The sequence below is a fragment of the Neoarius graeffei genome, chromosome 2 (assembly GCF_027579695.1).
Source record: "Neoarius graeffei isolate fNeoGra1 chromosome 2, fNeoGra1.pri, whole genome shotgun sequence".
NCBI lineage: Eukaryota > Metazoa > Chordata > Actinopteri > Siluriformes > Ariidae > Neoarius > Neoarius graeffei.
The window spans coordinates 112,803,717-112,830,453 of NC_083570.1; the positions used below are offsets into that span (position 1 = coordinate 112,803,717).

At 42.0% G+C, this 26,737-nt stretch overlaps 1 protein-coding gene across 1 annotated transcript in view; it reads left to right on the plus strand.

Annotated features, from left to right (window-relative positions):
• The window catches only part of col22a1 (collagen, type XXII, alpha 1), a 174,953-nt gene that overhangs the window by 70,722 nt on the left and 77,494 nt on the right, over positions 1–26,737 (plus strand). The window contains exons 11-16 of the mRNA XM_060911490.1: positions 3,999–4,037; positions 14,929–14,982; positions 15,060–15,113; positions 15,219–15,272; positions 15,784–15,837; positions 19,748–19,792. Coding sequence (XP_060767473.1) covers positions 3,999–4,037; positions 14,929–14,982; positions 15,060–15,113; positions 15,219–15,272; positions 15,784–15,837; positions 19,748–19,792 — 300 coding nt within the window. The remainder of the gene's footprint in view (positions 1–3,998; positions 4,038–14,928; positions 14,983–15,059; positions 15,114–15,218; positions 15,273–15,783; positions 15,838–19,747; positions 19,793–26,737) is intronic.

Genomic DNA, 26,737 nt, shown 5'->3' on the forward strand with positions numbered 1-26,737 from the left:
ATTAACAGTTTTATGTTTGATCCCACACACTGATTTCATCATAAATCTTCACAAGGTGTTATTTGTTATTAAAGTCAGTAAGTTCTAAGCTCTTTAGAACATACGTTCCAATGAATTTATTTGAGTTCTGCAGGTGAGCTGGTGTGTAATAGTTTGGGTTCTACACACCTACCCTACTTAACTAGCTAACTATGAATTAGATCACGGGCGATTGCTCTAAGACAACGAGGGAGGCTCAGCCTCCTCTAAAAATGGCGAACATCGTGTAGGATGAATTGTGCTAGGCTTATGTTATAGCCGACCTTATAACATTGCTATTTCAGATCCAGAATCATAGAAATATATGTGCTCAACCCACTACAGTGCGAAATCATTCCGTTATAACTTTCCCCAGTTCGCCTAATGTGTGCGTGAGTTTTTCCCCCTCGTGACAGCGCGATGCAGCCCAGCCTCAGTGGATTGGGAGCTATGTGCTTGTCAATCTCAAAATGCAAGACAATTATTGGACAAATACTGCGAAAACGCCCGCCCACGGAGTCTCACGGAATCCCAGCCTCAATGGACTTCAACGGCATTTGGGAGCTCTGCGCTTTTCAATCTCAAAATGCAAGACGGTTATTGGACAAATACTGCGAAAACGCCCGCCCACGGACTCCGAGCCTCACATGGGAGGGACATGGCAGTTTCCGCGAGGAGACTGGTGATTGGTGAAAGCGGCCGGATATTTTCTTTGATTGACAGCTCGTTTCAACTATAGACAGGCAGCGGTGAATTTCAGTTCAGTCCCATGCGGATTCGCAAGTGCTGTGGTGTATTGTAAGAGATCAGCTTACATTTCGATTTCATTCATTACATACGGTTTCTACCAGCTTTTTTAGTTTGTATATATTTTCATTGTAAATAAAGTGTAAATATAGTGTTGTCAAGTTTGTTATCTTAGTTCCAGAAATGTCGTTTATTTGAGTGACTGAACTTGAACTTGAGGGGGCTAGTCAGCTAGCAAGAAAGCTGCGCACGGATGCCAAGCATTGCTGATTTAATTTTGGCGAAGCCATTTGCCAGTCTTCCTTTTGAGGAAAAAATTAAAATTAAAGAGCAGGGTAGACCAACGCCTCAAATTGACTTGGTGAAAAAGGTAGGGAATAATACTCGTTCCTTTCAGCTCTCCTGGTACGAGAAAGTGAATTGGCTAACAGCAAGTGACCCACATCAACAACAGTAAATAGGCTACTTTAGTAATATGTCATGGATGGACCAAAAATATAGAATCTATTTAAAATGTTTATGCTGAGTATATTATATTGGAATATATGTTTTTCTGGATATGAATTAAACACCGCTACAATTTGGAAAACATTTTTAAACAAAAACACAGCCGAGGTCAATTTTTAAACAACATGCCACAATTTTAAAATATAAAATGTTAAAATATACCCCCCCCAACACTACCATCATGTATATTGGACAGTAGGCTAATGGGCCAAAATAACCTGTTATTTCACAGTTTGTGACCCTGCCAACAATCAGCCAGGGCAAGAGTACGGGCAAAATTGATGTTTTTTCTTTTAAAATCTGGAAATATCGTAACCGACCAGCCTCCCCTGTTTGAAAGACTACCAGCCGCCACTGAATTAGATACAGTCAAAAATCTGCACATGAAGTGAATTATGAACAATTCTTACATTTCTTGTTTTTGTGAAGGCTACAGGTTTATTGTCCACGTGAAAAGGGTCTGTTCTGAAAAGGTTAGCCGTTCTGCGAGAGGGTTTATGTAGATCTCAGGGACCCCCTTCCCACCAACGTGAACCAAGTGCTAGTTCTGGGATGGTCCTAGTGCTGGTTCAACTTGCAAACCTTCTAAGAATCTAAAAACCTCATCTATAAACTCAACAAACGTCATTATGTCACTGGACACATCTCCGCTTTCCCACCAACACTAGCACCAAGCACAACACCAACAATGGTGGACTACTGGATTAGTCAAACCAGATGCTACACTAGGTCTGTTTTTTAAAAGGTAGTTACAAAGTTTTAGCTGGTCATCCTGCTCATGATAATCCCACCTCCAGCCCCTGGCTTAAACCATTCTTGGTTCTAGACCAGCAAAGTGTTGGTGCCGCTCTGGAACCATGTTTCCTGTCTGAGAGACGGTTCTTTGGCTGTCAAAATGTGAAGAACTGATTTAAGATTAGGCACCAGCTCCAAACCAGACCTTGGTGGTAAAGGGGTAACACAGGGCTCCAAGTGGAGCGCCTTCAGCAACCATCTCAATCATCTAAAGAACCCTTAAAAAGCCCTTCTTTTGTTTGAAGAAGTACCCTGATGGTCTTGTAAATATTATTTGAGTTGCTTGAGTTGTTGCCATGGTAAAAAAAAAATCAATGCCATATCTTATCTTAGCCTGAACATCACTGGTGCTTAGTTTCAAAGAAAAAAAAAGTGGAGAATGGATCTGGATTACATATCAACTCTGGAACCAGCACCAGAAACTAAGAATTCTTAACCATCAACCAACCCAGAACCATAAGAACCATGAAGAAACAAATTACTGCCACGGTAACAAAAAATCATTCCATATCCAAGCCTCATAATCACCAGTCCTTAGTTTTAGAGCAGTCTGATTTTGCTGGCTTTGAGAAAGGAAAGAAGTTCTAGATTATGTACTGGTTCTGGATCCAGCACCAAGCCCCCATCAGTGAAAAAGGGCTGTCAGTAATACAGGAGTAACAGCTCATAAATATTTCACATCATGTTTTTTATCAAACTGTGCAGCCGTTAACAATATATAAAACAAACGATCAGTCAGTAATCAGTCAGTAATCAGTCAGTAATCCTTCATTAATCTGTGAGTAATCAGTTGGTAATCAGTCAGTAATCCATCAGTAATCAGTCATTAATCTGTCAGAAATACATCAATCAGTCAGCAATCAGTTGTTAATCAGTCATTAATCCATCAGTAATCAGTCGGTAATCAGTCCTTAATCAGTCATTACATCTGTCAGTAATCAATCAGTCATTACTCAGTTGTTAATCCATCAGTGATCTGTCAATAATCTGTCAGTGATCAGTAGTAATACGTCAGTAATCCTTCAGTGATCTGTCAGCAAGCCATTGATAATCCATCAATAATCTGCCAGCGATCTGTCAGTAATAAATCAGTAGCCCGTCAGTGATCAGTCAGTGGTCAGTCAGTAATACATCAGTAATCCTTCAGTGATCTGTCAGTAATCCATCAGTAATCTGTCAGTGATCTGTCAGTAGCCCGTCAGTGATCAGTCAGTAATCTGCCAATAATTTGTCAGTGATCCTTCAGTGATCTGTCAGTAATCTGTCAATAATTCGTCAGTAATCCGCCAGTGATCTGTCAATAATAAGTGAATAATCTGTCAGTGGTCAGTCAGTAATCAGTCAGTAATTCATGAACAGTCTGTCAGTGATTAGTCAATAATCAGTCAGTAGTCCACCAGTAATCCGTCAGTAATCCTTCAATAATCAGTCAGCAATCTACCAGTAATCAGTTTTTAATCAGTCAGCAATCAGTCAGTAATCAGTGTCGTTAATCACTTGGTAATCAGTCAGTAATCAGTGTTATAAAGTGTTTGGCAAACAAATAAATTAAATAAATAAAAAAATAAATAATGTATATTCATTCTATTTAAGGATTACTGTACTGTAGATGTTACAGGAAATCACTAATTAAACCAATTAAAATGACAGATGAACAAATTAATGATAATTGTGATTAATAATAATAATAATAATAATAATAATAATAATAATAATAATAAATGTGAAGAAGCGTGTTTTGAATAAAGCCGCTGTAAAAGTCATACAAAATTGTAATGGTTAAAAACTCGCTGTTCAGGAGATTATTTCATTTCAAATATGTTTTTCTATTTTCCTTCTGTGCTGCTTCTCTCTCTCTCTCTCTCTCTCTCTCTCTCTCTCTCTCTCTCTGCCTGGAGAATAATCGATCTGTGTTGATGGATTATTTGCAGGCCAAGGTTCTCTCTATCAAAGGAGAGAAAGGCGAGAAGGTAAGATCATGGATTTACCCGACAAACTCCTCAGTGTGGATTAAACACAGCATGCTAATGTCCCGTGGCCTTACCCATGTGTGTGTTTGTGTGATTGTGTAAAGTGAACTGTAACTCTACCCTCACACACACTCAGCTCACACACACTGTCACTAGCTGTATGACCTCGCTGGAGCTCCTGCACCATGTGGGTGGAGGAAATGGAAAATTCTGAATATTTTTGACCTCGGAATTATGGGTATGCTCACCATGAGGGAGTTCAGAACACACACACACCCACACACACTGTTCCCTGCTAAGGAGCACTGGGTGGGAACAGAAACCTCTGTCCCAAAAATACACCAGAAGCATCCTGAGTGATTTCAGCTCTGTGATTAACAGCTGAGTTTCAGAAATGTAAATAACACCAGGACTTTCTGTTGCTACGGTAATGCAAGACAACACAAAACAGCATAACACAAACAGTATATGAGTGATTATCTTTTTTTTTTTTTAATTTTTTTAAAATTCATACAGTTTCTAGCTCTGTCAGCTATTATTAAAGTATTTATTGAATTATTAATTAATTAATTCATTTGTTTGTTTACTCCACCCCTTCCCTTAATTTGCTGTTCAGAGAAAAAAAAAATTACAACAACTTCAAAATTTTCCTATAACATGACAAAACATGCTTTATATTAAAAACATAACTGTAATGAGGAAATGTTTGGAATTATTTTTATTTCTAATGAAACTGTCGAGAAAGGGATCAGCTGTAAACGAGCTACAGACTCACTTTCATGTGCCGTAAACTTTAATAACTGGATAATTACAGTCGCATTCATCCACTGCTGTGTGCAGGACGTTACACTTCATTTACGTAGTTCGCAATGTTTCTGAGTTTATCGGATCGTAAATGAAGGACAGGCCTCCAGACGCAAAACTGATTTCTTTTGAGCTGATTATTGATTGGCATACACTTTATTTATTTATTTACCCAGCTTTGTTGGAGGTTATGCTTTTCTTTCCATTTGAATGTTTGTTTGTTTGCTTGTTGATTCCCAGTGTATCTTAAAACATAGTGAACGGATTTGGATGAACTTTTGGAGGAACTTTTTGGGTGACTCATGGGCCGAGGAACAAGGGATTAGACTTTGATGTGAATCCAGATCTGTGGCTTGATGGAGACATTCACTCCACTGAGTTTCTTTCTTTCTTACTAATGACATTACCACTTATTATTTTCATCTCATCTCATTATCTGTAGCCGCTTTATCCTGTTCTACAGGGTCGCAGGCAAGCTGGAGCCTATCCCAGCTGACTATGGGCGAAAGGCGGGGTACACCCTGGACAAGTCGCCAGGTCATCACAGGGCTGACACATAGACACAGACACCCATTCACACTCACATTCACACCTACGCTCAATTTAGAGTCACCAGTTAACCTAACCTGCATGTCTTTGGACTGTGGGGGAAACCGGAGCACCCGGAGGAAACCCACGCTGACACGGGGAGAACATGCAAACTCCGCACAGAAAGGCCTTCGCCGGCCACGGGGCTCGAACCCGGACCTTCTTGCTGTGAGGCGACAGCGCTAACCACTACACCACCATGCCGCCCTTATTATTTTGGGATGATGGTAAATCAGAGCTTGAATGCACTACCTGTATTTGTTTATTTATTTATTGTTTGTTTGTTTTGTTTTTGTTGGTTTCTTTATAAACTGATGACATTACCACTTGCTATTTTGGGATGATGGTAAAGCAGATCCTGAGATGATGGTAAGGCAGATCCTACCTTTATTTATTTATGTTTGCTTGTTTGTTTGTTTGTTTGTTTGTTTGTTAACTGATTACATTAGCGCTTGTTATTTTGGGATGATGGTAAATGTCAGCAAATCTGCTGAGAACACACAAACTACGAACATGGACACTCAGAACTACAATCCCCAAGAACCACAGTGCCCTCTGTCACCAGAGTATTAATTACAGCTGCCATGCATCTCCCTAATTAGCGCTTCCCCTACTTAAGCTACTCTCTCACACCACTCCAATGTGAAGTATTGTTCTGCTCTATCCAGTTCATACCAAGCCTTGTATTTTCTGACTGCCTCTTGATTCTCTGACCTTTGTTCTTTGTTTCATGTTTACGCTCTTCGTTTCTCCTCTACTACTTTGTTTGCTGATCACCCAACCATAACTAGTTTCTTGACTTCGATTCCTGTCTGACATCTTGGCTTTGTTCATAGTTTGCACCCCACTCTCCTCTACGCATACATCCATAAGTGCCTGCACCCGGACAGGATATGTCACCACCATGGATGTAGCGGAAGAAGTGAAGCAGACTGCTCTGAACACTCAGGGACACATACTGGGAGAACATCAACAGATGCTAGCAGATCTCAACACCCGTATGATGCAACTAGCAACCGTGATGTCGCAGGCCCTCCTACCATGCCCTGAGTCCATTCCTAGCCCTGCGCTACAGCTTCCTGCACTGGAGAAATTTGCTGGAGACACTTTTAACTGTGAAGGTTTTTTACTTCAATGCTCCATGTATTTCGCTACCATGCCTAATCTTTCCGATGAGCACAAGACTGCTAAATTCCTTTACTTTCTCACGGGCAAAGCACTACTCTGGGCAAGTGCCATTTCGAACAAGGATGTTAAACAAGCAACCGCCTATAAGCAGTTCCTCTCTGTTTAAGAGAGTTTTTAACCATGAACCTGAGGGGATTGAAATAGGTGAAAATCTGCTCACCATTTCACAAGGTTCCTGAAGTGTGGCTGAATTATGCTCTCGACTTCAGAACATTAGTGGCAGCCACTGGATGGAACAAACCCGCCTTGAAAGCCATTTTCTGCCAAGGGCTGCGCTCCGCGATTCTTAGTGAATTAGCCTGCCGGGATGAGCAACTCACACTGGATTCTCTTATCGATCTAGCCATTCGACTTGATCATCTTTTGACAGACCAACCCTCCATTCAGGAAAGGGGTAAGCCGAACACAACTTCCGATTACAGCTTGCCCATGGAAGTCTCATGCACCCAGCTATCATACTCCGAGCGTGAACGAAGGAAAAGGGAGGGTTTGTGCTTCTACTGTGGAAGCTCCGAGCATCACCTCAACAACTGTCCCACTCGTCCATCCCGTACAACTCCAGCTGAAGGATCTACATGCACTCTGAGTCCGGTGAGAATTTAATTCCAAGTCTTTTAAGGTTCCTGTGTTGTTAAAGCTGATGGACTCCACACACATCCTTTGTGCTTTCACATGGGGCGGAGGGGAACATTATCAGCCACTCTGTCATGCAGAAACTCAACCTGCCTACAACCCCTCTGCAAAGCACACTCAGTATTAGGACCATCGATGGAGGACCAATAGGAGATGGTTTCATCACCACGCAGACCACACTGATTCCTATCCAGATGGGGGTCCTACATTCTGAGCTCATTTCCCTTTATGTCACCACTACTGTAAGTCACAATCTCATTCTCGGCTATCCATGGCTTCAGCTTCACAATCCCTTGATATCGTGGCAGAATAAGGAAATTCTCCAATGGTCTCCTACTTGTTTGCTGAACTGTATCTCTCATCCCCAAGTCAATCTTTCATCCACAACTGTGGAGAGTCCTCAACCAGATTCCCTGGATGGGGTCCCGGAATGTTACATGGACCTGCAGGAGGTCTTTAGCAAGGGAAAGGCTTGCAGTCTACCACCACATTGGCCCTATGACTGTGCTATTGACCTACTGCCAGGCATGTCACTACCACATGGGCATATCTATCCCTTGTCCCAGAAGGAACAAGCCACTGTAGAGGAGTACATTCAGGAGGCCCTTAAGCAAGGATACATCTGCCCTTCCAAGTCTCCAGCTTCTGCAGGCTTATTCAAGGAGAAACAAGGTGGTGGACTTCAACCATGTATAGATTAGAGGTTTGAACCAGGTATCCATCAAATATCCTTATCCCCTTCCTCTTGTTCCTGTTGCCTTAGAACTCAGAATACCCAAGATCTTTTCAAAATTGGATTTATGCAGCATGTGTAATCTGATCAGGATCAAAAAAGGTGATGAATGGAAGACTGCTTTTAGCCTGACCACCAGCCATTTTGAGTACTGGGTGATGCCGTATGGTCTTTCTTCGGCATCTAGTGTTCTAATGCCTAATCAACGATGTGCTACGGGACATGCTAGGTAGATATGCTATCGTGTACATTGATGACATCCTGATCTACTCCCCTGATGAAGAAAGTCGCAAGAAGCACGTCAAAATGGTTCTTAAACTTCTGCTAGAGAATCACCTCTACGTCAAAGCTGAGAAATGTGAGTTTCATCAAGTTCATATCTCCTTTCTAGGATACATTATTAGTGCTGAAGGAGTTAGCATGGACTCCTCTTAGGTCTCCGTGGTTACGTCCTGGCCCACAGCTACCTCTATAAGGGAGCTTCAGCATTTTTTGGAGTTCATGAACTTCTACCGTCAGTTCATTAGGGGCTTCAGTACAATAGCCACCCCCTTAATGACATTGCTGAAGAAGGGATCAAAGCACCTCCAGTGGAACCCCAAGGCCGATGAAGCATTCCAATGTCTCAAGCAGGCCTTCATCTCTAGTCTGGTCCTTCAGCATCTAGACACCACTAAGCCTTTTGTCCTAGAAGTGGATGCATCCGGCATGGGAGTAGGAGCGATCCTGTCCCAGCATTTTGATGAGAAACAGAAAGCTTTCTTCTTGAAAAACTATCTTCTGCAGAGAGGAACTACAATGTTGGCAACAGAGAACTGTTCGCCATTAAGCTAGCCCTTGAAGAGTGGTGGCATTGGCTCAAAGGGGCCACTCACCCTTTTGTCATTCTCACTGACCATAAGAATCTTGAATACCTCAAGAAAGTCAAGAGGCTAAATCCACGCCAAGCCAGGTGGGCACTATTCTTCACAAGGTTCAATTTCACCATTTCATTCTGCCCCGGTTCCAAGAACACCAAGGCCGATGCCTTCTCTCGAAATTTTGGTTCTGCGCACCAAGAGTCTGTTAACTATCCCATTCTCCCATCTCAATCCTTTGTACAGTCCATCACCTGGGACCCAGACAGAGAGAGAAGGAATTCTCAACCGCAAGCTCTTCCTAATAACCTCCCACCTGGTCTACTCTACGTGTCCAAGCGGTTTCGAGGTCGACTAATCACTTGGGCCCATTCATCACCCACCACAGGCCATCTTGGTAGCCATCACACTCATCAAATGCTAAAGAATAAGTATTGGTGGGAGAACATGCTTACTGAAATTAACCAGTTCAATGCATCTTGTTCTACTTGTGCACAGTCAAAAGTTCTTAGAACCCCTCCCACCAGCAAGTTGTGCCCCCTCCCTATTCCTCAGAGACCCTGGTCCCATATAGCCATTGACTTCATCACTGACCTCCCTCCCTCAGAAGGTAACTATTATGGTAACTATCAAACACTTCTGAAAAGCTCTTAAGCTCATACCCTTACCTGGCATCCCAACAGTATCCCAAACAGCAGAACTCCTCTTCCAGTATGTGTTTAGATATTATGGTATCCTGGAGGATATAGTCAGCAACCAGGGCTCTCAATTCATCTCTTGCTTCTGGACCTGCTTCATGGAGAGGTTAGTGGTATCAGTGAGCCTTACTTCTGGCTACCACCCTCAAGCCAATGGTCAAGTTGAGAGAGCCAACCAGGAAATAGTCTGCTTTCTGAGAATCTTCTGCTTGTGCAACCAGGGGGACTGGGCACATTTTCTCCCATGGGCCGAGTATGCACAAAACTCCCTCAAACACTCTGCAACACAGTTAACACCGTTTCAGTGCATACTCAGCTATCAGCCACCCTGTTTCCCTGGGACGATGCACCAAGCCAGGTACAGGCTGTGGAGGATTGGTTCTCATGCAGCCAAACAGTATGGGAGGAGGTTCACCAACATCTTGAAATAATCAATGCCAAGTATAAAGAATACGTGGACAAACGTAGAGGAGAGAATCCAGACTTTTCCCTGGGCGACAGAGTATGGGTGGCCACAAGAAATCTCAGAGAGCCCAACACCTGCAGAAGGCTCCAGCCATGTTACATTGGGCCATTCAAGGTACTGCATTGCATTAATGAAGTTTCTTACTGCTTAGAACCCCCCCAGCAGATTATCCCCCAAGTTCCATGTCTCCAGTTTGAAACCAGCTATCCTGGGCCCTCTTGCTGAAAATATACTAGGTCAAGAACACCCAGAACACCTTTTAGAGGGAGAACCCATCTATCAGGTAAATGGGATCCTCGACTCTAGACACAAAAGAGGACAAGTCAAATAAAGAACAAGGCTGGGTTTCTGCCAAGGACATTCTAGACCCTCTCCTCAGGCAAGAATTCCACGCCCTACACCCACACAAACCAGCATTCTCGGAAGATTATAGCTCCCATGGGAGCTCCTTGGGGGGGTTCTGTCAGTAAATCTGCTGAGAACACACAAACTTCAAACATGGACACTTAGAACTACAATCCCCAAGAACCACAGTGTCCTCTGTCACCAGAGTATTAATTACAGCTGCCACGCATCTCCCTAATTAGCTCTTCCCCCTACTTAAGCCACTCTCCACTCCACACCACTCCAACGTGAAGTATCATTCTGCTCTATCCAGTTCATATCAAGCCTTGTATTTTCTGACTGCCTCTTGATTCTCTGACCTTTTGTTCTTTGTTTCACGCTCTTAGTCTCTCCTCTACTACATTGTTTGCCGATCGCCCGTCCCTTGCTAGTTTCCCAACTTCGATTTCTGTCTCAAGTCTCGGCTTTGTTGATAGTTTGCACCCTACTCTCCTCTGTGCATACATCCGTAAGTGCCTGCACCCTGACAGTAAACCAAAGCTTGAGTGCACCACCTGTTTTTGTTTGTTTGTTTGGGCCTGATATCATTTTTGTCCTCAGCTCTTTGTTTCAAAACAAAATTACATGCATATACTGTATATTTATACAATGCGGCATAAAGTGAATATTATTTAAATCAGTTTAATCATTAGGATGCTGTTATTAAACTTCAGTAAAGTAGTGATGAGAGATTTAATACCTAATAAACACGGGCGATTGCTCTAAGACAACGAGGGAGGCTCAGCCTCCTCTAAAAATGGCGAACATCGTGTAGGATGAATTGCGCTAGGCTTATGTTATAGCCAACCTTATAACATTGCTATTTCAGATCCAGAATCATAGAAATATATGTGCTCAACCCAACTACAGTGCAAAATCATTCCGTTATAACTTTCCCCAGTTCGCCTAATGTGTGCGTGAGTTTTTCCCCCTCGTGACAGCGCGATGCAGCCCAGCCTCAGTGGATTGGGAGCTATGTGCTTGTCAATCTCAAAATGCAAGACAATTATTGGACAAATATTGCGAAAACGCCCGCCCACGGAGTCTCACGGACTCCCAGCCTCAATGGACTTCAACGGCATTTGGGAGCTCTGCACTTTTCAATCTCAAAATGCAAGATGGTTATTGGACAAATACTGCGAAAACGCCCGCCCACGGACTCCGAGCCTCACATGGGAGGGACATGGCAGTTTCCGCGAGGAGACTGGTGATTGGTGAAAGCGGCCGGATATTTTCTTTGATTGACAGCTCGTTTCAACTATAGACAGGCAGCGGTGAATCTCAGTTCAGTCCCATGCGGATTCGCAAGTGCTGTGGTGTATTGTAAGAGATCAGCTTACATTTCGATTTCATTCATTACATACGGTTTCTACCAGCTTTTTTAGTTTGTATATATTTTCATTGTAAATAAAGTGTAAATATAGTGTTGTCAAGTTTGCTATCTTAGTTCCAGAAATTTTGTTTATTTGAGTGACTGAACTTGAACTTGAGGGGGCTAGTCAGCTAGCAAGAAAGCTGCGCACGGATGCCAAGCATTGCTGATTTCATTTTGGCGAAGCCATTTGCCAGTCTTCCTTTCAAGCAAAAAATTAAAATTAAAGAGCAGGGTAGACCAACGCCTCAAATTGACTTGGTGAAAAAGGTAGGGAATAATACTCATTCCTTTCAGCTCTCCTGGTACGAGAAAGTGAATTGGCTAACAGCAAGTGACCCACATCAACAACAGTAAATAGGCTACTTTAGTAATATGTCATGGATGCACCAAAAATATAGAATCTATTTAAAATGTTTATGCTGAATATATTATATTGGAATATATGCTTTTTCTGGATATGAATTAAACACAGCTACAATTTGGAAAACATTTTTAAACAAAAACACAGCTGAGGTCAATTTTTAAACAACATGCCACAATTTTAAAATATAAAATGTTAAAATATACCCCCCCCAACACCACCATCATGTATATTGGACAGTAGGCTAATGGGCCAAAAGAACCTGTTATTTCACAGTTTGTGACCCTGCCAACAATCAGCCAGATCAGAGGCAAGAGTATGGGCAAAATTGATGTGTTTTTTCTTTTAAAATCTGGAAATATCGTAACCGACCAGCCTCCCCTGTTTGAAAGACTACCAGCCGCCACTGCTAATAAATAATAATAAACTCCAACACGGAGCTCATCTCTAATGTGTGTAACTTGTTACATAAAATCACAACTCATACAAAAATGTGCAAGTGTGAAACAATGTTGAGGCATTTTTAATTAATTAATTAATGGCCAGGCATTTCTCTCCTACAGTAGTAGATAGGAGCACAGCCCACGCTCTGACTGCAGGAGTTTTCAGTCCATACATTCTTATATCTGATGGTGTGTGTGTGGTGTGTATGTGTCGTGTTTTGTGTGCATGGTGTGTGTTGTGTGTGTTCTCATGCTCGAGTGTTGAGGCTGAATGTTGTTCCTGTGTTGTTCTTCTGAGGAGTTTGCTGGTTAAACTGCATGAAGCCACAAACGCGTGTGTGTTTGAGGTGCTAAATGTTGTTTAAAGGAATGCTCTGACCTAGCAATGCTAATGTGGCTAACGAGCCGCGAACTCTCCTGTCCCGCAGTTCGCTCGGCTTTACTTTGGAGATTTAACTTCAGATTTCCGTCAGCCATCATTCGCATTATCGCTACGGTGGAGATTTCCTTTAACGCTGCCTGTTTTAACGTTTTCATCCACCTTCCACATGTCACGTGTTCACGAAGGAAATGAATCAGATGCTTGGTGTGTTTGTGAACAAGATTTGTTTTTGTCTACAGACTGATAGATATATGAGCAGTATTAGTGATATTATTATTGGGGTTTAGCTGGAGGTCATCTGATTAGACACAGTGCTGTATAATTCTGGATTCTGATTGGTCAGAACATGTGCTCATTCTGATGGCATTATCGTTTCTATAGTTACAGATCAAACAAAGGGACGATCCATATAAACAGAGTAAATAAGTGTGTACTCACTGATCCGGGGAATGTGTTTATGTCACATTGTATGGAAGGAGTCTCCAGTGTTAGCGATTTGTTTTACACCAAGCACAACATAAGTGTCTTTACTAGTTTGAGACCGACACCCATCTGAGCGCTCGTAGGCCCACTGTCCTTTTAAGGGCACGTTATCAGGATAGTACAGTAACATGCGCCTACCTTTGCTTTGACGCTGTAGATGAATGCACAGACGTGTTCTTCCCTGCTACATGGTGAATCCGCTAAGGTACAAGGTTCAAGCACACCAGGCTTTTAAAAGGAACAGAAGATGACTCTCTGATTGTTTTATTAGCTCATCCAGTCGACAGGTGATGAGTTTATGCCCTCATGTGTTGTCTGTTGTCCGTCCGGCGTTGTCCACATTTCACGAAAATTGCTTCTTCTCTCTTAATTGTTCACCGATTTTTATTCTTTTTGGCAGGAAGGTAGGTCTGCCTGGGGTGCATATAGTTAGCTTCTAGCCTAATTTGATTTCTCATGGGGTCGGAGTGAGCTACGCCATTATCGACAGTCTCGTTTCATTTCATGTCCAAATCACACCCAAGATTGATTAATTGGTTGAGTATCATGTGACCTTTTGATCCATGTGCCTGTCATGTCAACCTTCCCCCCCCCCCCCCCCCACTCGTGGATTTAGACACGCCCCAAACATGGAACCACACTGTTAGTAGTTTTTTTTTTCTTTAAAAGAGGCGCTGATGAGAGAATGATGAGTTTATAGCTGCTGTAATGTAAATAAACATGAACTAAGCTGTAACTATAAATGGATAAACAGTATAATGTCTCTTTTTTTTAAACTGTTAGTAAATTGCTGTGGTGTGAGAGCAATGAAATGAAAAGCGACAGGATGTTTTCCTGGAATATTTAAGTTATTCCATGAAATCGAGTCGTACATTAGCTGATAGCCGACGAGGCGCGTAGCACCGAGCCATGTACGATGAGATTGAGTGGAATAACTGTTTTATTCTATCCACATTCACTGGGTTTTGAGAAACAGAGCATTTTTATTTTTTGCAAATTCGATAAATAAAAACTTTACACACAACGTCCAGCAAAATTATTTCCGCTTAGAATGTAAACAAACTGGCAAAATGACAGGAGCAATTTGTGAAAAATGTGATACGTTCTTACTAAAATATTTTCTTTCCATATTTTGTTGGGTTTTTTTGTATTTTTTGAGGATTTTGTTTTTAAGTCGAGTTTTTATTTTGTCCTTGGTTGGTTCAGTAACACGCTCTGCCATTTTGTTTTTCTCTACTCCTGGTATATGAGCTGATATCCTAGTAGTAGAGTAGCCAATCAGAGTGCACAATTGCTCATATCCAGTGAATGTGGCTAGAATAATGTTAATTATTTTCCTGTAGCAGCACATAAATAAAACGGAGCATTTTATTTTTATTCCTTTGTATCAACAGACCGTTTGAGGAGACTCCTTACACACATTATGACTTGAGGAATGTTGATCTGCACCGACATTGTGGATGTTGTTGATGTTGATGTTCCCACTTTGTCCACAGGGGGGCAGAGGAGACCAAGGTCAGCCTGGGGTCAGAGGTGACAAGGGAGAGAGGGTAAGAATCACCAAACTTAAACTTTATGACTTTATGTAGCTGTGTAGATCTTTCAGTGATGCTCGTGCACTCTGTAGGGATATGACGGCCTCCTGGGACTTGCTGGAAAACAGGGAGACAAAGGAGACCAGGTGAGGACATCACTCTGCATGTTAATGTGAACTCTGGGGGTGTACGAGGGTCAGAAATGATCCGTCCTAATCATGAGGTCATGTCCGTGTCTGATTCTGATACAGGGTGAGACAGGAACTGCTGGAGCTCCCGGGTTACCTGGACCACTCGGACCACAGGTGAGACGAGAACACTTTTATCTACGCTGTTTAGCTATGGCTGATAAAACCCACAATGTCTTAAAGTCTATTTGTATCTTAGAGGTTGAATAAGACGTTAAAGTTTCTGGAATTCTGATTGGTCGTCAGGTCTTGATTCATTTTTTTTAAAGATATTTTTGGCCTTTTTTCACCTTTATTGGATAGGACAGTGTAGAGACAGGAAACGGGGAGGGATCAGGAAATGACCTCGGGTCAGAATCGAACTCAGGCCTCCGGATTTATGGTATGGCACCTTATCCACCTGAGCCACGACGCCCCCAGGTCTTGATTCATTTGAGAGTTTGCCAATGAAAAAGGCTTCACGTTGAGTGATTATTTTTTTTTTTAGTACGTGAAGAATGGAACGGAAAGATATCACTTATCGGTGATTAGTGAGTTGTTGTTGATGGTAAACAGTATTTCAGTGCAGGACAGGAATCCCTGATCTCACTATTTTTCATGTTGTACTTGTTTGTTTGTTGTCCTGTAGGGTATACCAGGTGACGTGGGACACCCTGGAACACCTGGTCCTAAAGGTGTTTCTGTAAGTAGAAGCTGTGTAATTAACCTCTAATCCGCGACTCATACCCTTGACCTCGTTATCGCAAAGGGTCTTACTGTTTCTACTACTGTTGTTGACCTGGCCTTATCTGATCATTTCTGTTTTCTCTCTGATGTTTCTACATCCCCTCACATTCAGAACAGCTCAATGACTATGGGTAGGAGAGTCATAAACGACAACACGTGTTCTGTTTGAGCAAGCTCTCTCATGGATCTCAACTAAAATGTCAGACTCTGTAGACGACTTACTGGAAATTTTTAATTTAAATATGACCCAAATTATGGATGATATTGCTCCATTCAAAATCAAAAGAGTCAACAACAAGCAGAAAGCACCATGGAAGCAATACCCAGCTGTTAAACTGCTAAAGAGAGAATGTAGAAAGACTGAAAGAAAATGGCACAAATCTAAACTTCACATCCATTATCAAATCCATAAAGAGATGCTTTGTAAATATAATTATGAAATTAGTAAAGCAAGACAGTCTTTCTTCTCCAACATCATCAACAGGAATATGAACAATGCCCGTGTGCTATTTTCAACAGTAGAGAAGCTAACTAATCCCCCACCACAATTAGCACCTGAACTTCTCTCAGTTAATAAATGCAATGAGTTTGCATCCTTCTTCAAAGGTAAAATTGATAAAATACGGCAGAATATTGCTCATAATATATCTCCGTTGCAAATAACTGAAAAGCTGTAATCACCAGTGACACAGAGAGACAATTTCAACACAATGTCAGAATTTTGATTACGAGACTCTTGAAAAAACTGTACAAAATCTCAGTTCCTCAACATCTGAATTGGACATTCTGCCCACCAACTTTTTTAAGTCTGTTCTTCACCTCATAATTACAGATCTGCTTCAGATCATAAATACATCCCTAGAGACTGGCATTGTTCCTGCGTCCCTGAAAAAAGCCGTTGTAAAGCCCCTACTTAAAAAGAATAATCTGAATGTTTCAGTATTGAACAATTACAGGCCAATATCAAATCTACCATTCATTGGGAAAATCCTTGAAAAAAATTGTCTTCAATCAATGAACTGCCTTCTTGATATCAAACAGCTGTTTTGATAACTTTCAGTCAGGATTTCGCGCCAATCACAACACTGAAACAGTGCTGATTAAAGTTATAAATGACATACGTCTTAATACTGATACAAGCAAAACATCGGTCCTGGTGTTACTGGACCTCAGTGCAGCTTTTGATACTGTTGATCACAACATACTGCTATATCGACTTGAACACTGGGTTGGGTTGACTGGTAAAGTTATCAATTGGTTAAAATCATACTTAGAAGCCTCTTTGTTACCATGGGAAATTGTACCTCAACATCAATGTCCTTGACCTGTGGTGTCCCCCAGGGGTCGATCCTTGGACCATTACTATTCAACCTTTATATGCTCCCACTTGGACAAATTATCAAGAACAACTCAATTTTGTATCACTGCTATGCAGATGACACCCAAATTTATTTTGCTCCATCACCTAATGATTATGCCCCCCTTGAATGTCTCTACCAGTGTATCGACCAAATCAACAACTGGATGTCACAAAATTTTCTTCAGCTGAACACAGATAAAACAGAAGTAATTCTATTTGGGAAAAAAGATGAAAGACTCAGGATTACCACTATTCTTGACACAAAGGGGATTAAAACAAAATCTTGGTGTTTTCATTGACAGCGAGCTAAACTTTGACAGTCACATGAAAGCAATCACTAAATCGGCATTTTATCACCTAAAAAACATTTCCAAACTAAGAGGACTTAAAAAATAGCGGACATTTATTATTATTATTTATTATTATTATACATACACATTCCTTTCAGGTGTTCAACGCGTCTTTCTCTTTCAAAATTCTCTCAAAATATTCTGTGTTTATCGAAGCAAACCTGACGGCCATGTTTGTTTACAAATTGTCACAGTCGCTCACTCGCTAGCGCAGAAGTTTTGCGTCTCCAATGCGTGACATCATGTTGCTTGACGACCATGCAATATTGTAAACCATATTTAACGCTCATTCTCCATTGGGTAGAGTGACGTAATACACGTAGGATAAGTGATACGCTAACAATATTGCAGCTATCGAACCAAATGAATGAAACCTGCGAGAAGGGAATAGAACACATACAACCCTGATTCCAAAAAAGTTGGGACAAAGTACAAATTGTAAATAAAAACGGAATACAATGATGTGGAAGTTTCAAAATTCCATATTTTATTCAGAATAGAACATAGATGACATATCAAATGTTTAAACTGAGAAAATGCATCATTTAAAGAGAAAAATTAGGTGATTTTAAATTTCATGACAACAACACATCTCAAAAAAGTTGGGACAAGGCCATGTTTCCCACTGTGAGACATCCCCTTTTCTCTTTACAACAGTCTGTAAACGTCTGGGGACTGAGGAGACAAGTTGCTCAAGTTTAGGGATAGGAATGTTAACCCATTCTTGTCTAATGTAGGATTCTAGTTGCTCAACTGTCTTAGGTCTTTTTTGTCGTATCTTCCGTTGTTTGATGATGCGCCAAATGTTTTCTATGGGTGAAAGATCTGGACTGCAGCCTGGCCAGTTCAGTACCCGGACCCTTCTTCTACACAGCCATGATGCTGTAATTGATGCAGTATGTGGTTTGGCATTGTCATGTTGGAAAATGCAAGGTCTTCCCTGAAAGAGACGTCGTCTGGATGGGAGCATATGTTGCTCTAGAACCTGGATATGCCTTTCAGCATTGATGGTGTCTTTCCAGATGTGTAAGCTGCCCATGCCACACGCACTAATGCAACCCCATACCATCAGAGATGCAGGCTTCTGAACTGAGCGCTGATAACAACTTGGGTCGTCCTTCTCCTCTTTAGTCCGAATGACATGGTGTCCCTGATTTCCATAAAGAACTTCAAATTTTGATTCGTCTGACCACAGAACAGTTTTCCACTTTGCCACAGTCCATTTTAAATGAGCCTTGGCCCAGAGAAGACGTCTGCGCTTCTGGATCATATTTAGATACGGCTTCTTCTTTGAACTATAGAGTTTTAGCTGGCAACGGCGGATGGCACGGTGAATTGTGTTCACAGATAATGTTCTCTGGAAATATTCCTGAGCCCATTTTGTGATTTCCAATACAGAAGCATGCCTGTATGTGATGCAGTGCCGTCTAAGGGCCCGAAGATCACGGGCACCCAGTATGGTTTACCGGCCTTGACCCTTACGCACAGAGATTCTTCCAGATTCTCTGAATCTTTTGATGATATTATGCACTGTAGATGATGATATGTTCAAACTCTTTGCAATTTTACACTGTCGAACTCCTTTCTGATATTGCTCCACTATTTGTCGGCACAGAATTAAGGGGATTGGTGATCCTCTTCCCATCTTTACTTCTGAGACCCGCTGCCACTCCAAGATGCTCTTTTTATACCCAGTCATGTTAATGACCTATTGCCAATTGACCTAATGAGTTGCAGTTTGGTCCTCCAGCTGTTCCTTTTTTGTACCTTTAACTTTTCCAGCCTCTTATTGCCCCTGTCCCAACTTTTTTGAGATGTGTTGCTGTCATGAAATTTGAAATGAGCCAATATTTGGCATGAAATTTCAAAATGTCTCACTTTCGACATTTGATATGTTGTCTATGTTCTATTGTGAATACAATATCAGTTTTTGACATTTGTAAATTATTGCATTCCATTTTTATTTACAATTTGTACTTTGTCCCAACTTTTTTGGAATCGGGGTTGTATTTTTATTCCATCAAAAAAGTGTCCTGGATGTATAATAATGTACAATAATATATTTAGACAGACTTTGATTGTAAATTGAAAAGACATCTGCTTTGCTCATGAAAATTAACTTTTTTCTCTCTCTCTCTCTCTCTCTCTGTGACCAGGGTGATCCGGGTAAAAAAGGAGAGAAGGGGACAGCAGGAGAGAGGGTATGAGCTGATTCTCAGTTCAGTGACGTGTGTGTGTGTGTGTGTGTGTGTGTGTGTGTACACTGATAGCTCAAACAGATCCTGATGGAATCTCCAGATTTCCTTTTCGTCCTGTGAGGGAGACGTCTTCTCTCAACTGCTTACGTCCACTCCATCATCTATCAGCTTTCTTCCCCCGAGATAAGAGTGATTGTGCTCCTATTACACTCCTCTCATCACCCACTGCTTCCTGTTTCACTCTTTAGGATCGTTACTAGTTCAGTCGCTATTTGTGGCACTAAATATGTGTAATAAAGTCTATTACTTTTACTCTTTTTTTTTTTTTTTTTAGATTTTAATCCCAACTTCTGTTGTCCAAACTGCTTCAGTCCAAGTGAGGTGAATCTGATAAAACTCCGAATAATTAGCATTCTAGCATGTAAACTAAAAGCGTCCATGTATTTATCGAATTTATAATAAATACAGAGACAATTCAGATGCAAAATTCTCGGCAGTAAGAATACGGACACTGCTAATTGAAGCTGCGCTCACACTTGCTGTTTATTTTAGTATTTATTTTTTATGGGCTCCGACTGGGGGGCGGCACGGTGGTGTAGTGGTTAGCGCTGTCGCCTCACAGCAAGAAGGTCCGGGTTCGAGCCCCGGGGCCGGCGAGGGCCTTTCTGTGTGGAGTTTGCATGTTCTCCCCGTGTCCGCGTGGGTTTCCTCCGGGTGCTCCGGTTTCCCCCACAGTCCAAAGACATGCAGGTTAGGTTAACTGGTGACTCTAAATTGACCGTAGGTGTGAATGTGAGTGTGAATGGTTGTTTGTCTCTGTGTCAGCCCTGTGATGACCTGGCAACTTGTCCAGGGTGTACCCCGCCTCTCACCCATAGTCAGCTGGGATACAGCTTGCCTGCAACCCTGTAGGACAGGATAAGCGGCTACAGATGATGGATGGATGGATCTGACTGGAAGTGCCTGCAAGGCCAGTTTGAACTTGAACATAAAACGTTTTTGCTTTTCCTCCTGCAAGTGTTTGATTAGACGTGAGTATAGATGACTTCATCATGAGTTCAACATGAACAAAATGTATTTCCTGGATTTTTGATGAGCAGAACGGTTCATCCAGAGCGCACAAACAAATCCTACGAAATGTACACTGACCGGCCACTTTAATAGGAACTTGTTGTTGAGTCTAAGATCCTTGTTCTTGGCTGCAGGAGTGGAACCCAGTGTGGTCTTCCAGTCTGCTGTTGCTTTTCTGCTGAGATGCTTTTCTGCTCACTACGGTTGTAAAGAGTGATTATATGAGTTACTGTATCTTTCCCGGCCAAAAGCTTGAACCAATCTGTCCATTTTCCTCTGACCTCTCTTATCAACAAGGAGTTGGTTTGTTTCCACTCACAGAATTGTCACTCGCTCACTAGCTCTATGAACATTTTTGTTTTGTTTGTTTTTTGCACCATTCTGTGTAAACTCTAGAGTGTTTGAAAACCCCAGGAGATCAGCAGTTTCTGAAATACTCAAACGAACATTCCATCCGGCTCAAACCGATACCCATGCCACTGTGAGATCACAATTTTTTCCCATTCTGATGTTTGAACATTGTGAACGTTAACTGAAGCTCTTCATTTGTGTCTGCGTGATTTTTATGGCTCAATGGATCGGCTGATGAGAGAACTGCGTAAAACAGAACAGCAGGTGGATGTAGGGGTGTTCCAAATAAAGTGGCTGTAAGTGTAATGTGAAACACGGATGCAGATGGAGCTTTCTGTTCATACTCTGCATTTATTTCATCATCATCCTTTTATTGTCATTGCACAATGTACAATGGAATTCTATTTCTCTAGTGGATCATATAAAAAGACATAACAGAAATAGGTCAGAAAAAAAACAAACGTAAAAACATAACACAATAATAATAATAATAATAATAATAATAATAATAATAATATAAAACACCATAAGACAATAAAAGGTGATGTAAAGACCATAAATATGTAGGGGACAATCACAAGAACAATAAAGTGCATATTTCACAGGACTGATCAGATTGCACATCCAAAGACATATTGCACACTCCAAAAGATCAGTTATAAGAGTTTAGTTCTTTAACCTTCCTCTGGTGTTAGCTTTCTGTTAGAGGTCTGCGCGGGTCGGATTTTTCAGTCCCGCTCCCGCCCGCGCCCACACTGTGCAGTCCCACTCCCGCCCGCACCCGCAAAGAATTGATTTTCAGTCCCGCTCCCGCCCGCGCCCACAAAGAATTATGATTTTCAGTCCCGCTCCCGCCCGCAAATCCCGCATGATGCAGACGTTCGCGTTATTTCTCAGGAAAGTTCTTGTCTTGACACAGCGTGATGGTGCCCCGCCCCCTACTTTGAGTGGATTTGAGCATAAATATCTACAGCTCACGTTCATGTTTGTTATTATTTACCTTGTTTCTGAATTCAGCATGTAGTGTCTCTAATAATAATTAGTGCTGTCAAGCGATTAAAATATTTAATAGCGAAGCGCACATTTTTGTCACATGAGAAACCATTGTAATTCTCTGATCAGCATAAAAAAAGTGAATGGGCTTGCTTTGTACCAATGTTTTTTTTTTTTTTTTTTATTACAAAGCAGAGCTAGCAAGAGAACCATGAGTGAACAACTCTAATCAGAGAGACAGGTTACACAGTGACGGTAGGCTTGACTCAATGCTATCCCAGAAATCCTTCCTGTAATATGCAAATTTGGCTGTCCAATCAGAGGCGGCCAAATTTGCATATTACAGGAAGGATTTCTGGGATAGCATTGAGTCAAGCCTACCGTCACTGTGTAACCTGTCTCTCTGATTAGAGTTGTAGACTAACTCAAGCAGTAAATCACTTTACTCATGGTTTTCTTGCTAGCTGGGTGTGAACGGCGAGTCATTAGAGTGATCAAAGGATTTCCCGTTAGGGTAATCGATGGCAAATTTAAGATGCCATTCCTTACTCAATCTGGCAATCTGACTCTCTCTGCAAATTTAGGCATCTTAAAATGTTTTTATTAATGCCAAATAAAATATCCAGCACGAATTATATATGATAGACATAAATTAATAATTTATACATTTTATTTCAAACACGTTTTTAGTTAGCGGGACTGCAGCTTATCGCCGCATATGTGCACTCCTGCTCCCGCCCGCGCCTGTATATGTGCACTTCCGGTCCCGCCCGCGCCCGCAATGAGCTTTCAAAATTTGTCCCATGCCGCACTGCTTTGCGGCGGGTCCTGCGAGTCCCGCGGGACTCCTGTGGGAGTGCAGGTCTCTACTTTCTGTTACCATCTCTGGTGTTAACGGGTTGGTTTTGACCCGTGTCTTAAATCAGCCATAAAATACCCTAAAAACAATTATTTATCATCCAATTTGTTTCTTACCTCTTGGTTACCTTGTTAGGCTCCCTTATCCATGAAAAGATTGGTTTTAATATTTTTGTTGTGGACCCCTGGGCCTTTCTTTTAACAGCATACCCCTCGTTTTCAATATAAAAAAAGTGGTCAAATGAACCTCAAGAGAATAATGTAAACAAATAAAAGGTTGTTCTGTTACCTGACTATTACTGAGGGGTATTAGATCACATCTCTTAAATGTTAAAAAAAAAAAAAAAAGATTTTAATTTTAATATTATCAACTATAGTAACATCTATGGTGTTTCGGGTCAATTTCGACTCTCATATATTTACTTCAAGAAAAGGGCAAAAAACAAGTCTTTTTTTTTTTTTCTGTTGACTATCAGTGGCCTCATTGCTGGATCTGTACACTCCAGCAAGGAGAAGAACACCAATGTAGGCATCCAGGCATGCCCAGATTTTTATGCCATATTTGTCTGGCTTACTGGGCATGTATTGCCGGAATGGGCATTTTCCATGGAAAGGGAGAAAACATTCATCTATTGTCACCTCTGGCCCTGGGTTGAACATCAGTGGAAGGAGTTGCACCCATCTCTCCCAGACATCCCTGATGGGAGCAAGCTTGTCAGATTTTGCTCTGGTGTCTCTGTTGTCAAATCTGAGGACTCTTGATATCATTCGAAAGGTCTGAAGTGACATTGTTGCCCGGAAAATATTCCTGCCTGTTGATGCATCCCAGAGACTATCAGTGGCCTCGTTGCTGGATCTGTACACTCCAGCAAGGAGAAGAACACCAGTGTAGGCATCCAGGCATTCCTCATCAATGTCATTCCACATGTTGCCATGGACTTTTTTTCCTTCAAGGTTTGTCATAGCAATTATGACTTTTTTTAGTGACAATGGCATAAACAGATCAAAACATGACTTGATGTCACTTACTCTCATCACAGCAAACCTTGTGATCTCAGGGGTCATTTTGATGACATTTGCAGCAGCTGTCCTGCCATGTACGTCAGGAGGTACTGAGCTCCAACAGATGTTGCCACTTTTGGATCTGAATGTTTCAGCAGGAGCAGCTTCAGCACCGGTGGCCTCCTCATCAGACTGATCAGATGTGTCTGTGTCTTCTGGTTGAAACTAGGGATGTTAACCGATGACCGTTTGACCGGTGGTTGACCGAATCAATGTCAACCGGTTAATTTTTTTTCTGGTTCTTGGTTAAAAAAAAATTAATCGTTTTGAAGCTGCCGATTTTGGAGCATGCCATGCGGTGTAAGGATGACAGCTGAAGAATCAGAAACACCCATTCAGTCATGTCCCGCCCTCCCGCTCCAGTTAAAGACAGCTGACAAATCAGAAACACCCATTCAGTCATGTCCCGCCCCAGTTAAAGACAGCTAACAAATCAGAAACACCCATTCAGTCATGTCCCGCCCTCCCGCCCCAGTTAAAGACGGCTAACAAATCAGAAACACCCATTCAGTCATGTCCCGCCCCAGTTGAACACAGCTGCCACTCGGCGAAAGAAAAAAGTGTAGACACAGGCTTTTTAGCTTACAAATTACTATTCTTTTTTTTTTTTTTAATTACTATTAGAAGGCACATTGAGTTTAGTCCTGCCTTGGCCAGTGCATTCTGAAAGTATGTTTCGGTCTGTAGCCAACAATGCATGTTATTGCAGATCATATCTCTCCACACAAACTAAAGGCGCAGATGCCGACTTTTTCACGGCTGACTGCACGATTCAGCCGTGAAAAAGGCGGCATCCGCTAAAAGGCGCGCCGTTTGCATCCCTGTTTAAACTCATAGGTTAACCAACTTTAACCGGCTAATGAGGCTCGGTGGTCGGTCAAGATTTTTTTTTAGTTTTCGCCATCCCTAGTTGAAACGCCACATCATCTTCCTCCTCAGAGACCTGCTCATTTCCATCGCTATACTGCTCTGTGTCCTCTGCCTCATTATCAGCAAAGATATGATCCAGAGCTTGGCTTACATTCAGTCCTCTTCTCATTGTTGTATGCTGTAAATTGGAGATGTGTACTCTGCAAGTCACCAACTCTAAACTCAATTGGCCTTACATGCCTCGACATGTCTGTCTTTGTTTGTTCTGTCAAACAGACAAAGAGAAAAGCCCCTGACTGAGGCCAAGTTTACATTAGACCGTATCTGTCTCATTTTCTTCGCGGATGCACTGTCCGTTTACATTAAACCGCCGGGAAACGGGAATCCGCCAGGGTCCACGTATTCAATCCAGATCGTGTCTGGTCCGGTGCTGTGTAAACATTGAGAATAAGTGGATACGCTGTGCTGAGCTCTAGCTGGCATCGTCATTGGACAACGTCACTGTGACATCCACCTTCCTGATTCGCTGGCGTTGGTCATGTGACGCGACTGCTGAAAAACGGCGCGGACTTCCGCCTTGTATCACCTTTCATTAAAGAGCATAAAAGTATGAAAATACTGCAAATACTGATGCAAATACTGCCCATTGTGTAGTTATGATTGTCTTTAGGCTTGCCATCCTTCCACTTGCAAATGGTAAGTGATATGCGCTGGGATCACACACACAGCGGCTCAGTCCCGAATCACTGCTCATGCGCTTCACTCACGTGCTCTGTGAGCTGCGCAGGGCCGGAGTGCGCACCCTCCAGAGGGCACTCGCTGTTCAGGGCGGAGTGATTTGGAGCGCAGGATGCCTGCGGAGCCGAGCGTATCCGTGTATTGGTGTTGCTGTGTGCACGCGAATCGTGTATTGGTGTTGCTGTGTGCACACTAATCGTTTTACAAACGTTAATCTGATGATCCGCTGATACGGTCTAATGTAAACTTGGCCTGAAGCTCAAGTGGTTGGAGGAAGAACTGGCTGTAGGCTGTTGGCTGATTGTGTGTTTATGATTTCAGTTTTGGCATTTATTATTGTTTTATAATCTTATATTTTAACTGGGTCAAAATTGACCCTAACAACACAAAGGTCACAATTTTCACCAGAGCATTTTATAATTTAGTAAAATTATTTTTTGGGATTTTATTTTGTTTAAATAGAAGTTCCTGACAAAGTCAAAAAATCTTGATGCAATAAACAAATTTATGTAGTACTTTTATGCATGCTAAACCTAAAAACGGGTCGGTGCCGACCCGAACACTAGAGGAAGGTTAATAGCACTTGGATAAAAAAAACTGTTCTTAAGTCTGGAGGTGTGAAGCAGTGAAGACACATACCTAGAGCAGTGGGCAGCCATACTACGGTGCCCAGGGAGCAGTCAGGGGTTAAGTACCTTGCTCAAGGGTACTTCAGCCCAAGGCCACCCCATGTTAACCTAACTGCATGTCTTTGAACTGTGGGGGAAACCAGAGCACCTGGAGAAAAACCATGCAGGCATGGGGAGAACATGCAAACTCCACACAGAAAGGCCCGTCGGCTGCTGGGCTTGAACCCAGAACCTTCTTGCTGTGAGGCGACAGTGCTAACCAGTACACCACCATGCCACCAGTCTTTTCAAAAGTCTTATGTCCAGTCTTTTCAATGTTCGAAGGAAATACAGTCACTGCTGTGCTTTCTTCACCAGGACAGTGATATTTGTAGAC